Consider the following 22,353-nt stretch of genomic DNA (forward strand, 5'->3'; position numbering starts at 1 on the left):
TTTGTTGGCCGGAGAAAATACTGCAGCATGCTGCGCTTTTTGCTCCGGCTAAAAATCCGGAACACTTGCCGCAAGGCCGGATCCGGAATTAATGCCCATTGGAAGGCATTGATCCGGATCCGGCCTTAAGCTAAACGTCGTTTCGGCGCATTGCCGGAGCCGACATTTAGCTTTTTCAGAGTGGTTACCATGGCTGCCGGGACGCTAAAGTCCTGACAGCCATGGTAAGTGTAGCGGGGAGCGGGGGAGCAGTGTACTTACCGTCCGTGCGGCTCCCCGGGCGCTCCAGAGTGACGTCAGGGCGCCCCAAGCGCATGGATCACGTGATCACATGGATCACGTCATCCATGCGCATGGGGCGCTCTGACGTCATTCTGGAGCGCCCCGGGAGCCGCACGGACTGTAAGTATACCTCTCCCCCGCTCCCCGCTCCTACTATGGCAACCAGGACTTTAATAGCGTCCTGGGTGCCATAGTAACACTGAAAGCATTTGGAAGACGGTTCCGTCTTCAAATGCTTTCAGTACACTTGCGTTTTTCCGGATCCGGCAGGCACCTCCGGCAACGGAAGTGCATGCCGGATCCCAACAACGCAAGTGTGAAAGAGGGCTTAGTCTTTGTAATTACATGCAATTACAAAAGTATTCCGATCCAGGTGCCGGTGTACAACACTGTAGAAGATGTTTTGTGGGACCTCAACAGATCCATTACAAGTCTTTATGGTCAGTTGAGCGCAGTTAATGGGAGTCTGTCACCTCCATATGGCCATATACAGCGCTTACATTGTCCTATCGCACACCTATACGTGAATGTTTTGGTACCTTTGTCTTTACACTTGCAGAAGCTGGATTGATATGCAAATGAGCACTCGCAAGTGCCCAGGGGCGGCGTTCACTGTGTTGGTGCCCAGGCTGCTCTGCCTTCTTTCATTGTCCCCCGCCCTCCTATTCCCTTGCGTCATCCTTCGGTCCGGCCGAGATTCCGCGACTGTGCAATGCCTCGCCGGGCTGGAGCATGCGCACTTTGATGCCCATTGTGGGCACTGCATCGCTTTTAACTACTGCGCATGCGCCGGCAAACGCCACATTGCCGCTAGTTTTGCGCTGTTCACCGGAGCATGCGCAGTAGTTGTGCATCGCAGTGAGCATGCCCCGGCCCGGAGGCAGTGCGCAGGATGTCGGCCGGACCGAAGGATGATGCAAGGGAATAGGAGGGCATATGCAGAGGCTGGGGCGGGGAAACAATGAAAGAAGGCAGAGCAGCCTGGGCACCAACACCGTGAACGCCGCCCCTGGGCACTTGCGAGGGCTCATTTGCATATCATCAAAGTTCGTTTTTCCAGCTTCTGCAAGTGTAAAGACCAAGACAAATGTACCATTACATTCATGTATAGGTGTACAATGTAAGCACTGTATATGGCCATATGGAGGTGACAGACTCCCTTTAAGATCCTTCATGTGACTTATAAATGAATAGAGCCTAAAGGTCTATTTACATGGGCCGTGATTGGGTACAAACCATTGGCCCGCTTGTTTAGCTGCAGCAGTCATCTTCTCTTTATGCGGATGGATGATCATTAATATGATCGTTCGTCACCATACTGCGATCATTCATCCCTGTACAGCTTCATTGTTTGTCGACTGCAAATGCCTGTTTACACAGGGCTACGTGCTGACCGCAAACAATGATTTTATGTGGTGCATGAACGAGCATTTTGCTTGTTTGTCAGGTGATCAGTAGTTTATGCGATCAGGTGATCGGCAGGACATTGACATGGATCAGTTTATCATTTGTTCCTAATAATTTGCTAAAAGTTACCCCATTGTACAGGTCCTTCTCAAAAAATTAGCATATTGTGATAAAGTTCATTATTTTCTGTAATGTACTGATAAACATTAGACTTTCATATATTTTAGATTCATTACACACAACTGAAGTAGTTCAAGCCTTTTCTTGTTTTAATATTGATGATTTTGGCATACAGCTCATGAAAACCCAAAATTCCTATAAAAAAATTAGCATATTTAATCCGACCAATAAAAAGTGTTTTTAATACAAAAAAAGTCAACCGTCAAATAATAAAGTTCAGTTATGCACTCAATACTTGGTCGGGAATCCTTTTGCAGAAAGGACTGCTTCAATGCGGCGTGGCATGGAGGCAATCAGCCTGTGGCACTGCTGAGGTGTTATGGAGGCCCAGGATGCTTCGATAGCGGCCTTAAGCTCATCCAGAGTGTTGGGTCTTGCGTCTCTCAACTTTCTCTTTCCAATATCCCACAGATTCTCTATGGGGTTCAGGTCAGGAGAGTTGGCAGGCCAATTGAGCACAGTAATACCATGGTCAGTAAACCATTTACCAGTGGTTTTAGCACTGTGAGCAGGTGCCAGGTCGTGCTGAAAAATGAAATCTTCATCTCCATAAAGCTTTTCAGCAGATGGAAGCATGAAGTGCTCCAAAATCTCCTGATAGCTAGCTGCATTGACCCTGCCCTTGATAAAACGCAGTGGACCAACACCAGCAGCTGACATGGCAGACCATCACTGACTGTGGGTACTTGACACTGGACTTCAGGCATTTTGGCATTTCCCTCTCCCCAGTCTTCCTCCAGACTCTGGCACCTTGATTTCCGAATGACATGCAAAATTTGCTTTCATCCGAAAAAAGTACTTTGGACCACTGAGCAACAGTCCAGTGCTGCTTCTCTGTAGCCCAGGTCAGGTGCTTCTGCCGCTGTTTCTGGTTTAAAAGTGGCTTGACCTGGGGAATGCGGCACCTGTAGCCCATTTCCTGCACACGCCTGTACACTGTTTCTACTCCAGACTCAGTCCACTGCTTCCGCACGTCCCCCAAGGTCTGGTATCGGTCCTTCTCCACAATCTTCCTCAGGGTCCGGTCACCTCTTCTCGTTGTGCAGCGTTTTCTGCCACACTTTTTCCTTCCCACAGACTTCCCACTGAGGTGCCTTGATACAGCACTCTGGGAACAGCCTATTCGTTCAGAAATTTCTTTCTGTGTCTTACCCTCTTGCTTGAGGGTGTCAATGATGGCCTTCCGGACAGCAGTCAGGTCGGCAGTCTTACCCATGATTGCGGTTTTGAGTAATGAACCAGGCTGGGAGTTTTTAAAAGCCTCAGGAATCGTTTGCAGGTGTTTAGAGTTAATTAGTTGATTCAGATCATTAGGTTAATAGCTCGTTTAGAGAACCTTTTCATGATATGCTAATTTTTTGTGATAGGAATTTTGGGTTTTCAATATTAAAACAAGAAAAGGCTTGAACTACTTCAGTTGTGTGTAATGAATCTAAAATATATCAAAGTCTAATGTTTATCAGTACATTACAGAAAATAATGAACTTTATCACAATATGCAAATTTTTTGAGAAGGACCTGTATGTAGTTTTAGCTGATGGCGCACTGCAACTACTGCACATTTCGAATGGCATGAAACAACCTTACTAACTGACCTCCCCCTTTTTTAAATTTTACAGATACCCATCGACTACACCACGTCAGCGGTTTGGCTTGGCTGGACGAGCACACACTGGCCACCGTGTCCCACGATGCTTGTGTCAAACAATGGACAGTCACCTACAAATGAGCACCGAGTATATGCTGGCAGGACATAGCTAGGACTACTGCAATTGGAAATTCTATTAAAAAAAAAAAAATTATATATATATTTCTGTTCTATGCTCCGTGGTTACGTGGCTGCATTCTCATTCTGCAGACATAAATGGTGTGTCTGTCTATAACCCATGTACTTTCAAAAAAAAAAAAAAAAAAAGCTTTAGTCAGTGACTGCTTGCAGATGAATAGCACTTACATGTCAGATTCTATCATTGACATTCCAGAGGTAACAGGCCAAATGCTGTAGCACTCGCAGGAAGGTTGCAGGCGGGAGAGACTGTACTGTGCGCTGTACTTTCCGTATCGGCTGCCATGGTGACAATAGTTGTGATCTATTTTTACAATCCTGGTGTGCATCTACTGTGTTTTCTTGCTCTGCTTGTCCATGAAACTGTTGCCTCAAAAAAAACAAGTACCCTTCAGATGATAACTGGGTGCATAACAGAAAATAAACTTTTTTTTTATGTATAATTTGCTTTGTGGGTCTCTTCTAATGCTAAGGAGTTGGTGACTTCCTGGATATTACCGTGTAATTGGGTTCTAATTCTATATCTAAATGCAAGTAATCCATTACAGAGATTGTACCATCCTACGCACATGGGATTTGGATTAGGTAAACCTATTCTGATGTGTCCTTCCTCACCTTTCATTTGACTCAAAGATGTCTCGAGATGACCAGCTTTTAAAAAAAATTAAAAAAATAAATTCTCAGTACTCTGTCACGAGATGTCTACGCAGTGTGTCTGTCCCACCCAGTGGTTGGGATGTAAATTGCAGCCTGTCGAAGGTTTTGCACTAGCCTGTTTTGATATTGTATGGAGTTTGTTTCATGAGAGATTTACGTCTTTAACCAACATTGAGGAAAGATACCATATTTTCCGCACTATAAGACTCGCCAGACCGTAAGACGCATCCCAAGTTTAGACCACATATTAGTAAAAAATATTTTCAACTTATTAAAGCTTCCCCTGGTGGTTTATTGAAGTGGAGGGGCCAATGTCCGTAACTTGCACACCTGAGACACACAGCTCTGCTACACAGCTGACTCTATATCTCTCTGTCTATCTACCATATACACACAGCACTGCTACATATACATCTCTCTCAGGGCTCTTGCACACGACCGTTGTTCTTTTGCCGTCTGTTTTTCACGGATCCGCTGTTCCGTATCGGAGTTTCTTTTTTCTCTTATTTAAGTCCTCCTCCGTTACGTTATTCCACAAAACATATCCGTATGCGATCCGTTTTTTGTGGATTGGAAACAGTAACTTGAGTAAATAAATAAACCAGCACTCTCCATGCAAAACACATTTAAGACCAAGAACTTGAGTGGGTAAAATTTATTCGAATAAATGGTAAAAATCGATTAATAGTATACTGATGTATACTGTACATAAAATCGATAAGACCTATGCAAATAAAATGGAAAAAAATAAATAGATAATAGATGAATATACACTTTTACAGTTTTATGCAGCAATTATATGTAAATTGTACAAATAACAATAAAAAAATAAAAATGGAGACTTCGAACTACTGGTTGCACTTTAGTAGTACTAGGTAGATAGGTAAGTCAATGGTTATGGTCCAATGTATACTCCTTGCGGTGTAGTGGTTAAACCAGTGAATATGAACTTGGTAGAAAAATCGAAGTATTAAAAATATTCGACCTGTCCATCAATATAAAGAACAGTCCTTTGAATAATTGAATGTAAAAAACAACAGTCCTTTATAAAGAAACGATGATCCTTTAGATGATATGTAGCTTGATTTACTTGCAAATATTAATAAATAGTTCTCACTGTATGGTTGCTTCAGCGTCTCCACCAGAGGCGTCCCTCGTGGTGTATAAAAACCTCACCCTCCTTTGTATTTCTGTATATTCGATATGTCTCGAATCTTTATGCAGCAGCCAAATGGTTTCAATTTTCGCAGTGGAGGCTGGCGTCTCATGTAATGCTCTGTCATTTGCGGAAAGGTAATACGGAATGCACACAGGGTACCTTCCGTTTTTTTTTTGCGGACCCGTTGAAGTGAATGGTTCCGCATAGGGTCCGCAAAAGAACGGAAGCGGAAAGAAAATCCGTTCGTGTGCATGAGCCCTCACACACACCTATTTTCTTTACTAAAACCTCACTATTAGGCCTCTTGCACACAAACCTATTTTTTATTTTCGTGTCCGTTCCATTTTTTTTTTGCGGACCATATACGGAACCATTCATTTCAATGGGTCCGCAAAAAAAACTGAAGGTTTTTGCGGATCTGTTTTTTGCAGACCACAAAATACATAGTCGTATGCAAGAGGCCTAACACTTTCCTTCTTGTGACCTGCTCTCATTCACCGGAACTGAATCCTGCATCAATGCAGCTACCTACCTGGCTGAGAGTTCTAGCCCAGACTGTGATCACGGGGCTGCCATGGCCAATGGCAAGCTCTGGAAGTGAGGCATGTTGGATTGGTGGTGATATCAGCCATCACTCAATCATCCTCCCTTCCAGAGCTTTACGTCGGCCAGGGCATCTTCGGGATCACAATCGAAGTGTCTTCTGAGGACTGTGAACCAAAGCCTGCCTGGACTTCTGGATGCCACAGACCATCCAGCATTACTGCCCACTGGTAGAGCTCTCAGGCAGGTGCATTGATGCAGGCTTCAGTTCCGGTGTATGCGAGCATGGCAGAAGGAGTGCGAGTCATTACAGAAGCAGGTGGGGTGTTGCTGAACCACCCTGACTATAAGCCACAGGCACTTTTAGCAAGTTTTTTTTTTTTTTTCTCTAAAAAGTGCGATATAACCTGAAAAACACTAACTACTGAACATGAAATCTGGGGTGCCCAGCACTTGGATATTTCCATATTACATGTCCAGTCACTTCACAGTAACTGCTTGGCTGTTTCTGCACCTCCCTTCTTTTCTTTCTTTTTTTTTTTTTTTTTTTAAATACAGGGTGGCCCACAAAAAAGTACTTCACCTCCAGCAATAGTCTTACAAGATGAACAAGCACGTGGATTTATATATTTTATTTTTTTTAATCCCCATGTCACAAAAGATGCTGAAAGTGGTCCCCGTTCAGGCCTTTTGCTTCTTTGGGCACGTCTGATTATGGGGGCTGATACTGGAGGCAGCTCTTCAGCAGTGATGCTGGAGATAGTGTTTGTGATGTTCTCTTTGAGTGTGGATTGTTAGAAGACACTTTCTGGTTTAAATTTCCCCACAGATAAAAAATCTCATGTGGACAGCTCTGCGTAACGTGGTGACCATAACCCCTTGCTCACAGTTCACTCTTCCGTAAACAGTTCATGAACCCGTGCCAGTGAGATCCGTGAGGTGTGGCATGTTGCCCCATCTTGTTGGAGAAAGCAGGACATTTTTTTTTTCTTCTGGTGTTAATTGGCTGTAAAACTGTTCAGAGATGTCCAGGTAAATTGTGGTATTCACAGCTTATCTGAAGAAAATTGGGCCCACTATTCGTGTTCCTGACATTGCGCACCAAATGCCAATTTTCCATTTCACCACCGTGACGGCACACATGAGAGATTGACCCCGGACCTCTGTAGGGGCAGGAACAGAGAAAGGTTAAAATGACCCCTCCCACCACCAGTGTGTTCCTGCCCCTGCAGTGGCTAGGAGAGAGAAAGTCCTCTTTGCCAGTCAGGGAGGTGAAGTGTATTATTTATCTACCCCCTCATTTATTTTCAGTACCTGGGACAACGTAACAACAGTATCCTACCTAAAACATCAGGGTGGTACAAGATCAGTAAAACTACAGAATCTATCTGCAAAAATATTCTCCTAGGCAGAGAAGTAAAATCTGTCTCAGCCATTCACCTAAAAGGAGAACAGAACTTGATAGCAGATTTCCTGAGCAGGACCACCATAGATCAGGGAGAATGGTCCTTAAACATCGAGATATTCAACCTGTTGGTAGAAAAGTGGGGTCATCCATCTATAGACCTATTCGCATCCAAACTAAAAGCAAAAGTCCCATTATTTTGCTCCCTGAACCCAAGGGACAATCCTTGGGCAATAGATGCGTTTTCCCAAAACTGGAATTGGGACCTCTCTTATGCCTTTCCCCCATTCCAGCTAATACCCAGGGTTCTACAGAAATCCATGCAAGAGTCGGGAAGACTAATCTTAATTACCCCGTTCTCGCTACTAATGAAACTATCTCCACAGGAACCATTAATTCTTCCACTCAGGAAGGCTACCTTGGTCCAGGGCCCGATCTCACATCCACGTCCGGAGCTCTTCAAGCAAACGGCATGGATCTTGAATCCGACATCCTAAGACGCAGAGGCCTTTCTGAGAAGGTAATATCTACACTCAAGGCAAGTTGAAAAAAAAGTAGCCGCTTCTATTTACCTCAAAATATGGAGAAAATTCTGTACCTGGAGTGGAGAGGAGACACCTAACCAGAGCCCAATAGCCAGAAGATCCTAGACTTTCTTCAAAGGGGTCTAGAGCTGGGCCTCAGTCTACCCTGAAGGTTCAGATTTCAGCCTTAAGTGCCTTCTTTGACATTGAACTGGCCAGTCATAGATTGATCAGGAGATTTATTAGATCCGCATCTAGACTAAGACCTTTAATCAGACCCCGGATGCCTTCTTGGGACTTACAGTGCTGCCCATAATTATTCATACCCCTGGCAAATTATGACATTTACTTTTATTCAACCAGCAAGTAATATTTTGACGGGAAATGACATAGGTGTCTCCCAAAAGATAATAAGATGATGTACAAGAGCCATTATTGTGGAAAAAAAACATTTCTCAGCTTTTATTTACATTTGAGCAAAAAGTGTCCAGTTGGCGTAAAAAAGGAGAAGTCTTCAACTCAAAGAACACCATCCCCACTGTCAAACATGGTGGTGGGAACCTAATGCTTTGGGGGTGTTTTTCAGCCAATGGACCAGGGAACCTAATCACAGTAAACAGCACCATGAAAAAAGAGCAATACATGCGGATTTTTAACGACAACATCGGGCAGTCTGCAGAGAAACTTGGCCTTGGACACCAGTGGACATTTCAGCATGACAATGACCCAAAACGCACATTAAAAGTGGTGAAGAAATGGTTAGCAGACAACAACATTAATGTTTTGGAGTGGCCCAGCCAGAGTCCAGACTTGAATCCAATTGAGACTCTGTGGAGGGAGCTAAAGATCAGGGTGATGGCAAGAAGACCCTCCAACCTGAAAGATTTGAAGCTCATTGCTAAAGATGAATGGGCAAAAATACCTGTGGAGACATGCAAAAAGCTGGTCTGCAATTATAGGAAGCGTTTGATTTTTGTAATAGCCAATAAAGGCTTTTGATTATTGAGAAGGGTATGAATAATTTTGGACTGGACACATTTTGCTCAAATGTAAATAAAAGCTGAGAATTTTTTTTTTCCACAATAATGTCTCTTGTAACTCATCTTATCTTTTGGGAGACACCTATGTCATTTTTTCGTCAAAAAATTACTTGCTGGTTGAATAAAAGTAACTTTGTCAAAATTTGCCTGGGGTATGAATAATTATGGGCAGCACTGTAAATACGATTCTTAAAGGACTTACAGAGGCTCCATTTGAACCATTGGAGGATAGCTCTTTAAAAAATCTATTAGAGAAAACAGCTTTCTTTCACAGAAAATGGCAGTATCGAAAGCAACCATCGCTAGATGGATCAAACTGACGATTTCAGATTGTTACAAAATCCAGGGTATTCGTTGCCCCATAGGAATTAAAGCCCATTCTACCAGGGCAATTTCTTCTTCATATGCAGAAAGAGCAGGGGCTTCTCTGGAACAAATATGCAGAGCAGCCACCTGGTCTAGTATGAATACTTTTGTAAGACACTATAGTTTGGACTTATCCAGATCCTCGGATCTTTCATTCAGGCGTAAAGTTTTACAAGCCTGGTAAGTCTCTCATGTGTGCCGCCATGGTGGTGAAATGGAAAACCGGAATTAGACTTACCGGTAATTCAGTTTCCATGAATTCACCATGACTGCACAATAACCCACCCAAAAAAAATAATAAAAAATAATATAGAGGTATGAGGAAATACCACCCCCCCAAAAAAAAATAAAAAAAAAAAATATATATATATATATATATATATATATATTTTCCCTATGCATGTTACACTTATAGTGGGTCGGAGCACTGTATTCTGGAACTCACTGGTGTATGGTGGTGGGAGGGGTCAATTTAACCTTTCTGTGTTCCTGCCCCTACAGAGGTCAAGGGTCAATCTCTCATGTGTGCCGTCATGGTGGATTCATGGAAACTGAATTACCGGTAAGTCTAATTCCGGTTTTCTGGTCGTTAAGTGGTGTTTTGTCAGTCAAATGGGGATTTTCAGGGGACCATTACCTCGTATTCTGGGTATTTACGTGACCTGATAAGTGGTATTGAGCTTCGTCCGTCATGAAGTCCAGCAATGGGTCCAAATGTCTGTCAGCAATCACAGTCAGCTCCAAGTCCAGTAATTTACGTGATTAGCTTTGTCGGACTCTCAGTTCCTGCACACACGTTATTTGGTGCGGTTTCAGGTTTGGAGGTTTCAGCACTCGCTGACACGTCGTTCCTGATACACCAACTTGCTGAGACAGACTTTGAGTTGATTTTTGGGGGCTAATTGCAATCTGCTGCTGAATTTCACAACTTTAGCCGTCCTGATCGATGAAGGCCTCAGTTTCTTCCATGTTTGAGACAGTTTGATGCCATTTCCGAACCAGACTCTTAATACAATGTTTAGCTGGTGGTTTTGTTCCTTGGTACTTGTTGGCAAGTTCTCCCTGCTTGCAGGGGTAGACTGGGAACTTAAAGTGGCCCCATTTTGTAGGCAGGTCCAAATTAACAGAAGGCAGGGCAACACAAGTAGGCAGAGCCAGCAATACCATAGTGCAAAATACCATCCCAGCAGGACTAAATAACAGTATAGCACAATATACTGACCCTCTGAGGTGGCCATTAATAGCTGCCAATTTCTGTTCTCCTCCTCTAGTTGGAACAGACGTAACCTTTTGTTGTAATCCTACCTTTGATAATTTGCTGACTGCTGAGAAGTGATCTCTACATAACGAGAAGTGTCAGCCTATACTGAGGAGCAGTAGTCAGTGTGAAAACTGCTAGATTTCAGGGTTATCTACATTTTAAAAAGAACACTTGGAAAATTTAGAGAAGGAAATGCCAAAAATGTATAAAAATTGTTTAACATAAAAGCTTGACTTGGTCATTTTCTAATAAAACCATCCCTTTAAGGTGGCTGTGGAAACGTGAAGCAGTTCAGATCACCAGGATCTTGATCTTAGCAGATAAGGAGTGTGCTGACTACTTGTAGAAAGCAGTGACTCCTCCACTCCTAGTTACGTAGATGAGGATGGGACTGTGAGGGATATTGGAGTGGAGATGACTGCTTCTTCTCACTGGCCACCCTATCATAAAAATAATGACTACAGCAAGACAGGATTGTGCTGACCTTGCAGGAACCTCTAGAGCATGCACATGACAGAAGTAGAATATTCTTTGTGTGGACAGGATCTGAAGCAGATGAGAAACTGCACGGTTAGCTAATAAGATGAACAGTGTCCTGGGTCAGTGGTGGAACTTCATAAATCAGTCTTTGTATCTCCCAGAGGATTGGAGCTCAAGGTTACTTTAGCCTATTATTGCAAGTGCATGCAGTCTAATGTACATGGTGTTTCTCTGTACTGTACTTGGCAATGCATAATTATAATGCACAAACCATAGTTTATAATATTCATTGCATTGAATGGATTTGGAACGATCAAAGGTCCACCACAAGTCATATACTGAAAAAGCAGACCAAAAAGTACTGCCGATGAAGCTACTAATGCTAGTACAATGGGCCATGTTAGTGTATATAAGATGGACCTCCCGTGGTTCAACTTGGCTTAGGCTACTTTCACACTAGCGTTTTTGCTGGATCCGGCAGGGCTCAGCAAAAACGCTTCCGTTACTGATAATACAACCGTCTGCATCCGTTATGAACGGATCCGGTTGTATTATCTATTACATACCCAAGACTGATCCGTCATGAACTCCATTGAAAGTCAATGGGGGATGGATCTGTTTTCGATTGTGTCAGAGAAAACTGATCCGTCCCCATTGACTTGCATTGTGGGTCATGACGGATCCGTCTTGCTCTGCATCCCAGTTTGCTCTCTGGTTTGATCTCCAGTATGAGAACGGAACGGAATGCATTTTGGAGCTCTCTGTTCTGTTCAGTTACATTTTGTCCCCATTGACAATGAATGGGGACAAAACTGAAGCATTTTTTTTCCGGTATTGAGACCCTATTTTAGTGTAGCCTAAGATCATCATATGACTGCAATAGGTGCACTACATGCACAACGCGTGCATGGTCAGTCCATTACATATGGTGGAACTGTGAGAGTTCACACCAGAGATGCACAATTTTTTTTTTTTCTTCATGAAGAACTTGTAGATCTGGCTGCAGCTTTCACTCTATGCAAATGGTAAAGTCCACAGTGGAAACCTGCAGCATGAATTGATATACTACAGATTTGAATTCTACGTTGCACATTATTTTCCCCACAGAATGTTTTATGCAGCATGTGGATAACATGAATCCGCTGCTGCTACTTTAAATGCTGCGGAACTTCCATCTCCAATTCCAAGGTGGGAAATCTGCAGCATGTACTCCCTCAATAGACGTCCACTAAAGAAGCCCAAAAAAAGCTTATTCATTATGATAATTTCTTCAACTTTCTAATAAAAGTAACTTTTGCATCAATTCCTCACAGATTTAAAAATGTCAATGAAATCCTTTTCAGGCAAAACTGTGAAATCACTGGTAAAATTACATGCCCTATGAACTATTTGAAAACCCCACCCCACTAGGCTGCCTCTATCCTCGTTCCTTACCCCCAGAGCATAAAAATCCCTCCTTGTTATTTGATGATACACAGATGTATGGCTTGTCACAAGATGGAGCAATGACAATAAACCATAGATGAGATACTATCCCATCAATATCAGATTGGTGAGAGTCCAACACCTGAACTAATAGTCCTTTTACGTGGACTGCCGTTTCAGGTAGTTTTGGAAACCAACCAAATCTTTGAAATAATTGTCTGATCACAAAGGAGGTGAGAGCTGCATATACATGCGGCAATCATCTCTTTTCTATTGGGACAAGCATTTGCTAAAGTGATCTCTTGTCCCCAGAAGGAATCCTAGTTTCTGGGCAGCAGATCTCTGTTTATACAGGACAATCTGCTGCTCAGAAACATTTGCTCATTCATCAGCTGATCGTTGCACCTTTGCTTCTATTCAATTAAATATCTATAACCTGGAAAACCCCTTAACTGAATGTTTAATTATATGAGATCACTGACAGGGATAGCCCCAAAAAATTCCTACTTTTCCACGCATAGGTCCAGTTTTAGAACTATTTAATTCTATGAAGCTGATCACAAGAAATTTATATTTTTCTGTAGTTTGTAATTAGAGCTGGAGAGGCAAACAGAAAACCTCATATAATTGTGCATGTTGCAATAAGATATTTTAGATGTTCTGACTCCTTCTTTGATCAAATCCTTAAATGGAGCAGTTAAGGTAAAGGGGGTTTCCGAGATTTTAATAATGATGACCTATCCTTTGGGTAGGTCATCAGTAACTGATCATAGGGGTCCGAGGAGGACATTGGCGCCGGAATCACTGCATGAGAACGTGGAGGCGGTAGTGCCATCACTTGGCCAAGTTGCTGGACTTCCTGGGCAGGAACCACATTTACCCAGTGGGCCGTAAAGGACATATATTGTCCTTGACCATAGTTACAGCTCCACACGTCGACGCTGCCATGAACTGTACCAAACACCGACAGGCTCAAGGACTGGCCTACCTTCTGCTGTACATAAGTATGCAGGGCTGGTACAGATTTTTTTGAGAAGAAATGACGGCTTGGGACTCTCCACTTTGGCTCGGCACAAGCCATCAGTTCTCTGAAAGGCGCAAAGTCAATCACACGGAAAGGGAGGTACTGTAGTAACTTGGCCATGAGTATGTTCAGCTTCTGTGCTGTTGGATGAGTGTACGCATACTGTTGTTTTTTTTGCACTAGCCCCAGTGATCGATTGCTGGTGAAATGCGTGATGAGGAGTGGGAGGAGGAGGAACATTAGAACCAGTAGACAATGGGAAGGAAACACAGTTCCCCACTGCTGTGGTGGTGGAGCCTTGACAGCTGGAGAAGAGGTGTGGGCCGCTGGGAGATGCGTCAGGCTGTACCACTGTATTAGTGCCACGGTTTTATGGTGACCTCCATGTGTTGATGCAGCGCCGTGGTGCCAACACTGGCACCCTGGCCGCGCTTCACCTTCTGCCCACAGATCCTACATATGGCTATGATGATGTCTTCCGGCCATAAAAATTCCCACACTGGCAAGTATGGCATTTTACAACCACCACTGCATGATGACTGGCTGCCGCTGCCTCTATGAAGCCGTGCGTCGTTAGGTAGGCTCCTGAGTAGCAGACGGTCTACCCCAGGCAAGTTTGGCTCCAGATCTCACACTGCTTCCACCCTGCTGGCTCAGCCGCATGCTGCCACCCTGCCGCTGTCTCATGGCCTAATGGAATTGCTTATCTATTAAACAAGGTGGACGCTGTTCAATTAGATAGCACTGTGCCCTACACAGGGATTAATGCAAAGCGGGCTGTCTCCTATGGATCCCTCCAGCTTCAGATTACACAGCCCGCACTGTTCCTGCAATCTTCCTGTGCTCTCCCTATGCTCACCCTACAGTGTGTAAAAACTCTTCCTATGATCTCCCTACACTATCCACGCATTGTCCCTGCACTCTCCCTATCCAATATTCCACCATTTTAAGGCTTCTTGAACACTGTCCCTAGTGCTTATCACATCTCTATGCTCAGCTTACAGTGAAATGGCTGACACCGATGAGGCTTTTTTAGGGCTGTGACATCACAGGGACTGGCTAGCTGCTGATTAGCTGTCTGGATAGCATTATGGGTGATTTTTACTTTTTAACACATGTAGCCGCCATTTTTGGAAAAAAACTATTTGTTACACTGTGTATTTATATGCTAAATCGCATGGCCAAAAAAAATCCCCACCTAATAATGGTAAGATCCAGTAGCAAACATAAAAATGAAATAAAGATTTTTAAATACCCTAGCTAGAAGAGAAATTCAAATGATGTTTGACTTTGATGTCTGACTTTGCTGTCAAGCCAAGTTCAAAAATTATAAAAAAAAGAAAATGGCTGCACACCATTATACATACAAACAATAGAGCTAAGAAATGGGGGTCATTCTAAATAAAAGTGGTATTATACCTACTATAAATGAGTCAATGGAAGCTCTTAGCGCACATATTTGATCAAACATGTGTCGGGCCCATCTACCAGGCGTCAAGGTGGCTTCCGCAGATGGGTCCCTAACACTAAATATACTGCTTCTCTTTGGACTTACCTAAGCCTACAATATTCAGGGCAGTGTAGAGACCAGCTACATACGTACTCTGCTCAGAAGCCCCAGGTAGATGGGCGTGTTCAGTCTAAAAGATGCGCTACCCTCAATATATACTACAAGAGAATCTAGACTAGAACTTCAGAATCACAGGTGCATATCCATGAAGCAAACATAATTACAAAAAACAAAATGGCTGCACGCCATTATACACTGCTCAAAAAAATAAAGGGAACACAAAAATAACACATCCTAGATCTGAATTAATTAAATATTCTTCTGAAATACTTTGTTCTTTACATAGTTGAATGTGCTGACAACAAAATCACACAAAAATTAAAAAATGGAAATCAAATTTTTCAACCCATGGAGGTCTGGATTTGGAGTCACACTCAAAATTAAAGTGGAAAAACACACTACAGGCTGATCCAACTTTGATGTAATGTCCTTAAAACAAGTCAAAATGAGGCTCAGTAGTGTGTGTGGCCTCCACGTGCCTGTATGACCTCCCTACAATGCCTGTGCATGCTCCTGATGAGGTGGCGGATGGTCTCCTGAGGGATCTCCTCCCAGACCTGGACTAAAGCATTTGCCAAATCCTGGACAGTCTGTGGTGCAACGTGACGTTGGTGGATAGAGCGAGACATAATGTCCCAGATGTGCTCAATTGGATTCAGGTCTGGGGAACGGGTGGGCCAGTCCATAGCATCAATGCCTTCGTCTTGCAGGACACACTTCAGCCACATGAGGTCTAGCATTGTCTTGCATTAGGAGGAACCCAGGGCCAACCGCACCAGCATATGGTCTCACAAGGGGTCTGAGGATCTCATCTCGGTACCTAATGGCAGTCAGGCTACCTCTGGCGAGCACATGGAGGGCTGTGCGGCCCTCCAAAGAAATGCCACCCCACACCATTACTGACCCAATGCCAAACCGGTCATGCTGGAGGATGTTGCAGGCAGCAGAACGTTCTCCACGGCATCTCCAGACTCTGTCACGTCTGTCACATGTGCTCAGTGTGAACCTGCTTTCATCTGTGAAGAGCACAGGGCGCCAGTGGCGAATTTGCCAATCTTGGTGTTCTCTGGCAAATGCCAAACGTCCTGCACGGTGTTGGGCTGTAAGCCCAACCCCCACCTGTGGACGTCGGGCCCTCATATCACCCTCATGGAGTCTGTTTCTGACCGTTTGAGCAGACACATGCACATTTGTGGCCTGCTGGAGGTCATTTTGCAGGGCTCTGGCAGTGCTCCTCCTGTTCCTCCTTGCACAAAGGCGGAGGTAGCGGTCCTGCTGCTGGGTTGTTGCCCTCCTACGGCCTCCTCCACGTCTCCTGATGTACTTGCCTGTGTCCTGGTAGCGCCTCCATGCTCTGGACACTACGCTGACAGACACAGCAAACCTTCTTGCCACAGCTCGCATTGATGTGCCATCCTGGATAAGCTGCACTACCTGAGCCACTTGTGTGGGTTGTAGACTCCGTCTCATGCTACCACTAGAGTGAAAGCACCGCCAGCATTCAAAAGTGACCAAAACATCAGCCAGGAAGCATAGGAACTGAGAAGTGGTCTGTCGTCACCACCTGCAGAACCACTCCTTTATTGGGGGTGTCTTGCTAATTGCCTATAATTTCCACCTGTTGTCTATCCCATTTGCACAACAGCATGTGAAATTGATTGTCACTGAGTGTTGCTTCCTAAGTAGACAGTTTGATTTCACAGAAGTGTGATTGACTTGGAGTTACATTGTGTTGTTTAAGTGTTCCCTTTATTTTTTTGAGCAGTGTACATACAAACAAAAGAGCGAAGAAATGGGGTCATTCTAAATAAAAGTGGTACAATACCTACTATAAATGAGTCAATGGAAGCTCTTAGCGCACATATTTGATCAAACGTGTGTCGGGCCCATCTACCAGGCGTCAAGGTGGCTTCCGCAGATGGGTCCCTAACACTAGTATACTGCCAAGTTCAAAGTCAGAATGACTGTGTATTTACTTGCTAAATCACATTGCCAAAGCAAATCCACTCTGAACGATGGCTGAGCCTGTGGCTGAATGGTAAGGTCTATGCCAGGGGTGTAACCACCATGCGCCAAAGTAGCAGGTTTTGGATTCAAGACATGGTAGCAGATAAACAAGAGGAATTAACGTTTTTAAATGTGCTAGATGACAAAGGTACAGTAAGTAGTACTATTTTATTAAGAGTACAGGGGCAGCACTATTGTAAGGGAGGAGTATTTTACTGCATTCTTATCTATTTCCAGGCGAATGAGGAGTATTTTATTTTTTCTTTACAGAGTCAAGAGTGCATATTTGCATAAATTATTCTAATTTCTTAGGAAAAGGTCTAATTATTAAATCTGTAAATCACTTTGTTGAAAATATTTGTCCGAATCCACCCAAAAACAAGCTGCAAAGTCATGACCACTAGGGGTCTCACTAGTCCACTGCCTGTAAGGCATTATCCTTTTCTAGCCGCAAAGACAGGCAGAAGGAATTGTGGGAGTGTCATAGAGTTGCTCAGGCTGCAGGAGACTTGCAAGATTTACTGGCTCTTGACAAATCTGCAACAAGCTTATCTTACCGTGTGTTCTCCTTCTGCTATCTTTCTGGCTTCTACATTGATTCAACTATTTCACAAATGTAAAATAAAGTAAGTGGTAAGTCTTGCATGTAGATGTCCCAGGTTCAAATCCGAGGAGAGACTTCTAGATTTTTTTCTTGAATTATTTTTCCCGCTCATTTAATCCATAATTAAATACTATTGCCTTACTATATTGAGAATAGTGGTGTTCTGTGCTTAAAAAGCTAATACATATTACTGGTTTATTTATAGGTATATATGATTATAAAAAAACCAGTATTTAGGGATCAGAGAATTTCATGTTTTGAAGTTTAGGTTCGGCGTTTGGGTTTAGCCTGAATTTCGTTATGGATTCCGTTGCCATGGAAATCTATGATGGAATGCACCACGGAAGACTTTAAGAGGCATTCCGTTATAATAGAAGTCTATGGGCAGCATAACGGATCCGGCCGGTTTCCGTTATGCAGGACAGGATTCCAGCATAACGGAAACAAGCCGGATCCGTTATGCTGTCCATAGATTTCTATAATGATGGAATGCATCTTAAAAGCTTCGGTGGTGCATTCCGTCATTTATTTCCATTATGTTCCATGGTAAGGGAATCCATAACGGAATTCAGGCTAAACCCGAACTCCAAGACATGTAGTTCGCTCATCCCTACCAGTAGTATATATTAGCTTTCTAAGTATAGAAAATCACTCTTTGCAATATAATAAGGCTGTGGTCAGGAGGTAAGTGGTCAGCCCTGTGTGTAGATGTCTCAAGTTCAAATCCCAGAAGATATTTGTAAATTTTCTTTCTACAATGCAGTAATATATAATAGTTATGCTCTGGTTTTAGTCCAGCCCAAACCCAGTGCTCATGCCTGGAAACGGGATGGATCCCTGCCGGATCCCGTTATAACCAATGGTCTCTGGCAGTGAATGGCAGTATCTTGCTAGGCTGTATTTGGTGAACCCTGGTAGGTTGTTGACAGAACAGCCTGCTGGCTACCGTTAGCCTTAGAACAATCCATATTTTGACTCCACGTGTTTTGTAGCAACATAGTTTTCTTCTAAATCAAATTATTTACCATCTTTTTTCATCTATAAAACACACCTGACCATAAGATGCACCTAGGTTTTAGAGGAGGAAAATAAGAATTTTTTTTTTCATCAGACTTCCGATCAGACCACCAATCTTCATCAAACCTCTGAATGAGACTGACAAATCACACAAATGTTCAACAGACCTCAAATCAAACCCCCCAATCTCCATCAAACCTCATATCAGACCCCCAATCTAGGATCAGGTATAAAATAAATAAAATAACTTACTTTGCCTGCTCCGGATGGCTCTGCTGATATTCGAAAGATTCAGCACTCTCTTCTTGCAGCTCTGCATTCTTCTGAAATACTTTGTTCTTTACATAGTTGAATGTGCTGACAACAAAATCACACAAAAATAAAAAAATGGAAATCAAATTTTTCAACCCATGGAGGTCTGGATTTGGAGTCACACTCAAAATTAAAGTGGAAAAAGACACTACAGGCTGATCCAACTTTGATGTAATGTCCTTAAAACAAGTCAAAATGAGGCTCAGTAGTGTGTGTGGCCTCCACGTGCCTGTATGACCTCCCTACAACGCCTGTGCATGCTCCTGATGAGGTGGCGGACGGTCTCCCGAGGGATCTCCTCCCAGACCTGGACTAAAGCATCTGCCAACTCCTAGACAGTCTGTGGTGCAACGTGACGTTGGTGGATAGAGCGAGACATGATGTCCCAGATGTGCTCAATTGGATTCAGGTCTGGGGAACGGGCGGGCCAGTCCATAGCATCAATGCCTTCATCTTGCAGGAACTTCTGACACACTCCAGCCACATGAGGTCTAGCATTGTCTTGCATTAGGAGAAACCCAGGGCCAACCGCACCAGCATATGGTCTCACAAGGGGTCTGAGGATCTCATCTCGGTACCTAATGGCAGTCAGGCTACCTCTGGCGAGCACATGGAGGGCTGTGCGGCCCTCCAAAGAAATGCCACCCCACACCATTACTGACCCAATGCCAAACCGGTCATGCTGGAGGATGTTGCAGGCAGCAGAACGTTTTCCACAGCGTCTTCAGACTCTGTCAAGTCTGTCACATGTGCTCAGTGTGAACCTGCTTTCATCTGTGAAGAGCACAGGGTGCCAGTGGCGAATTTGCCAATCTTGGTGTTCTCTGCAAATTCCAAACGTCCTGCACGGTGTTAGGCTGTAAGCACAACCCCCACCTGTGGACGTCGGGCCCTCATATCACCCTCATGGAGTCTGTTTCTGACCGTTTGAGCAGACACATGCACATTTGTGGCCTGCTGGAGGTCATTTTGCAGGGCTCTGGCAGTGCTCCTCCTGTTCCTCCTTGCACAAAGGCGGAGGTAGCCGTCCTGCTGCTGGTTTGCTGCCCTCCTAGGGCCTCCTCCACGTCTCCTGATGTACTGGCCTGCCTCCTGGTAGCGCCTCCATGCTCTGGACACTACGCTGACAGAAACAGCAAACCTTCTTGCCATAGCTCGCATTGATGTGCCATCCTGGATAAGTTGCACTACCTGAGCCACTTGTGTGGGTTGTAGACTCTGTCTCATGCTACCACTAGAGTGAAAGCACCGCCAGCATTCAAAAGTGACCAAAACATCAGCCAGGAAGCATAGGAACTGAGAAGGGGTCTGTCGTCACCACCTGCAGAACCACTTCTTTATTGGGGGTGTCTTGCTAATTGCCTATAATTTCCACCTGTTGTCTATGCCATTTGCACAACAGCATGTGAAATTGATTGTCACTCAGTGTTGCTTCCTAAGTGGACAGTTTGATTTCACAGAAGTGTGATTGACTTGGAGTTACATTGTGTTGTTTAAGTGTTCCCTTTATTTTTTTGAGCAGTGTATTTATATTGTATATAATATATATATATATATATATATATATATATATATATATATATATATACACCAAATTGGTATGTCTGTAATCGTACTGAAAAGCAGACAAAAGTTATATGTAATTTTTTCCACACAGTGCACGCTCTAATAATAAAACCCAAAAAGCATTGGTGGAATTGCTGCCTTTTCTTTATCCTGCTTCTCCAAAAGCAAAATAAAAAGTCATACAGACTCCAAAATAATACCAATGATAATGGCAACTTGTTCCTCAAAAAATAAGTCCTCACACATCTCCGTCAATAGAAAAAAAAATAATGTTTGGTTGTCCGAAAATAGTGGTGCTGGTACCTAAGAGGCTGTTTGAAAGCAACATGGCGCCTGTAAACCAAATCCGCAAAATCTGCTCTGCAAAAGCCAAAACGTGGTCTTTCCCCTCTGAACCCTGCAGGGTACCCAAACAGCAGTTTACCTCCACATTTATGTCACTTCCACACCCAGTAGAACTTACCTAACAATTTAAGGGGCATGGTATATCTTAGATGGCACAGGCTGGGTACAACATATTGGGGACTGAAATATCTTATCTGTGGAAAACTTGCATATTTAATTTTGCAGTCACCTGCTAATTAACCCTTTCTACCCCAGGCAAATTGCGGTTTCCATTTTTTACTTCCTGCCTTCTTGGAGCCAACTATTACTTTATTATTTTGTTCACATAGCATTGGATTTTGCGGGACAAGTTCTACTTTCTAATGAAACCATTTAATATTGCATAGGATGTAGTAGGAAGCTGGAAAAAAAATATGAAAATGGCGTGGAACTGGAAAATATGCAATTCCGCCACAGTTTTATGGGTCTCTTATCAAATCAGATGTGTCAGTTTTGTGGTGTAAATAAAAATCACGTCATGGCAACTGCGACATTTCGTGATACTCTCCAATTTCACAGTGGTCTATGTTTAAGAGCTAAAAATTAGGTTAGACCTGGATTATGGCTTATTTACTATGTGTGATTTTTGCAAAAGGCGTCAAAAATTTGCAACCCTTGCCAGGCAACCCCCTGGTCTACTTTCACACCTAACAGTGTAAACCCCATTGCACGCCACATGTATTATTAAGGTGCACCAGTTCAGCTGCATACAAAGCAAGGCCAGACTTAAAACTGACATACAAACCTTAAATGATAAATTACTTCTTTTATTTTTATGGCGTTCACTTTGCTGTAAAACTGACTTGTGCTCTACATGCTTCTGGTCATTACGATTACAACTATACCACATATGTTTAGTTCTTCTTGTGTTTCAATATTGAAAAAAAATTAACTTTGGGAACATTTTTTATTTTATTGCCATTTTCTGACCCCCATAACCTTTTTATGGTTAGAGCTGTGTGAGGATAAAAATTTTTGGGAGGTGAACTGTACTTTTCAGTGATTCCATTATGGGGTGTGTATGACTTTTTGATCATTCTTTATTGAATTTTTAGGGGGAGGTGTAAGCGACCAAAAAACGGCAAATAGGCCAGTCGAAAACAATACTAGCAAAATTTGTGCTCCAAAAGCCAGATGCTCCTTCCCTTCTGAACCCTACCATGTACCCATACAGCACACATTTATGGCCTTTCCGTACCCAGTAGAACCCACCTATGAATTCAAGTAGTGTGGTATGAGTCTCAGATGGCGCAACATAATGGACATTGAAATGTCATATCTGTGGAAAAAATGCAATTTTCATTTTGCACAGTCCTCTCTATGGCATCAAAATGCTTAATCCACACCTTAATAC

At 43.3% G+C, this 22,353-nt stretch overlaps 1 protein-coding gene across 1 annotated transcript in view; it reads left to right on the top strand.

Moving 5' to 3' along the window:
• Positions 1 to 4,058, top strand: part of WDR1 (WD repeat domain 1) — a 48,413-nt gene extending 44,355 nt beyond the window's left edge. The window contains exon 15 of the mRNA XM_040419102.1: positions 3,489 to 4,058. Within this exon, the coding sequence (XP_040275036.1) occupies positions 3,489 to 3,598 (110 nt within the window). The 3' untranslated portion in view covers positions 3,599 to 4,058. The remainder of the gene's footprint in view (positions 1 to 3,488) is intronic.
• The last annotated feature ends 18,295 nt before the right edge of the window (positions 4,059 to 22,353 follow it).

This window comes from Bufo bufo, chromosome 2, assembly GCF_905171765.1.
Source record: "Bufo bufo chromosome 2, aBufBuf1.1, whole genome shotgun sequence".
Classification (NCBI taxonomy): Eukaryota; Metazoa; Chordata; class Amphibia; order Anura; family Bufonidae; genus Bufo; species Bufo bufo.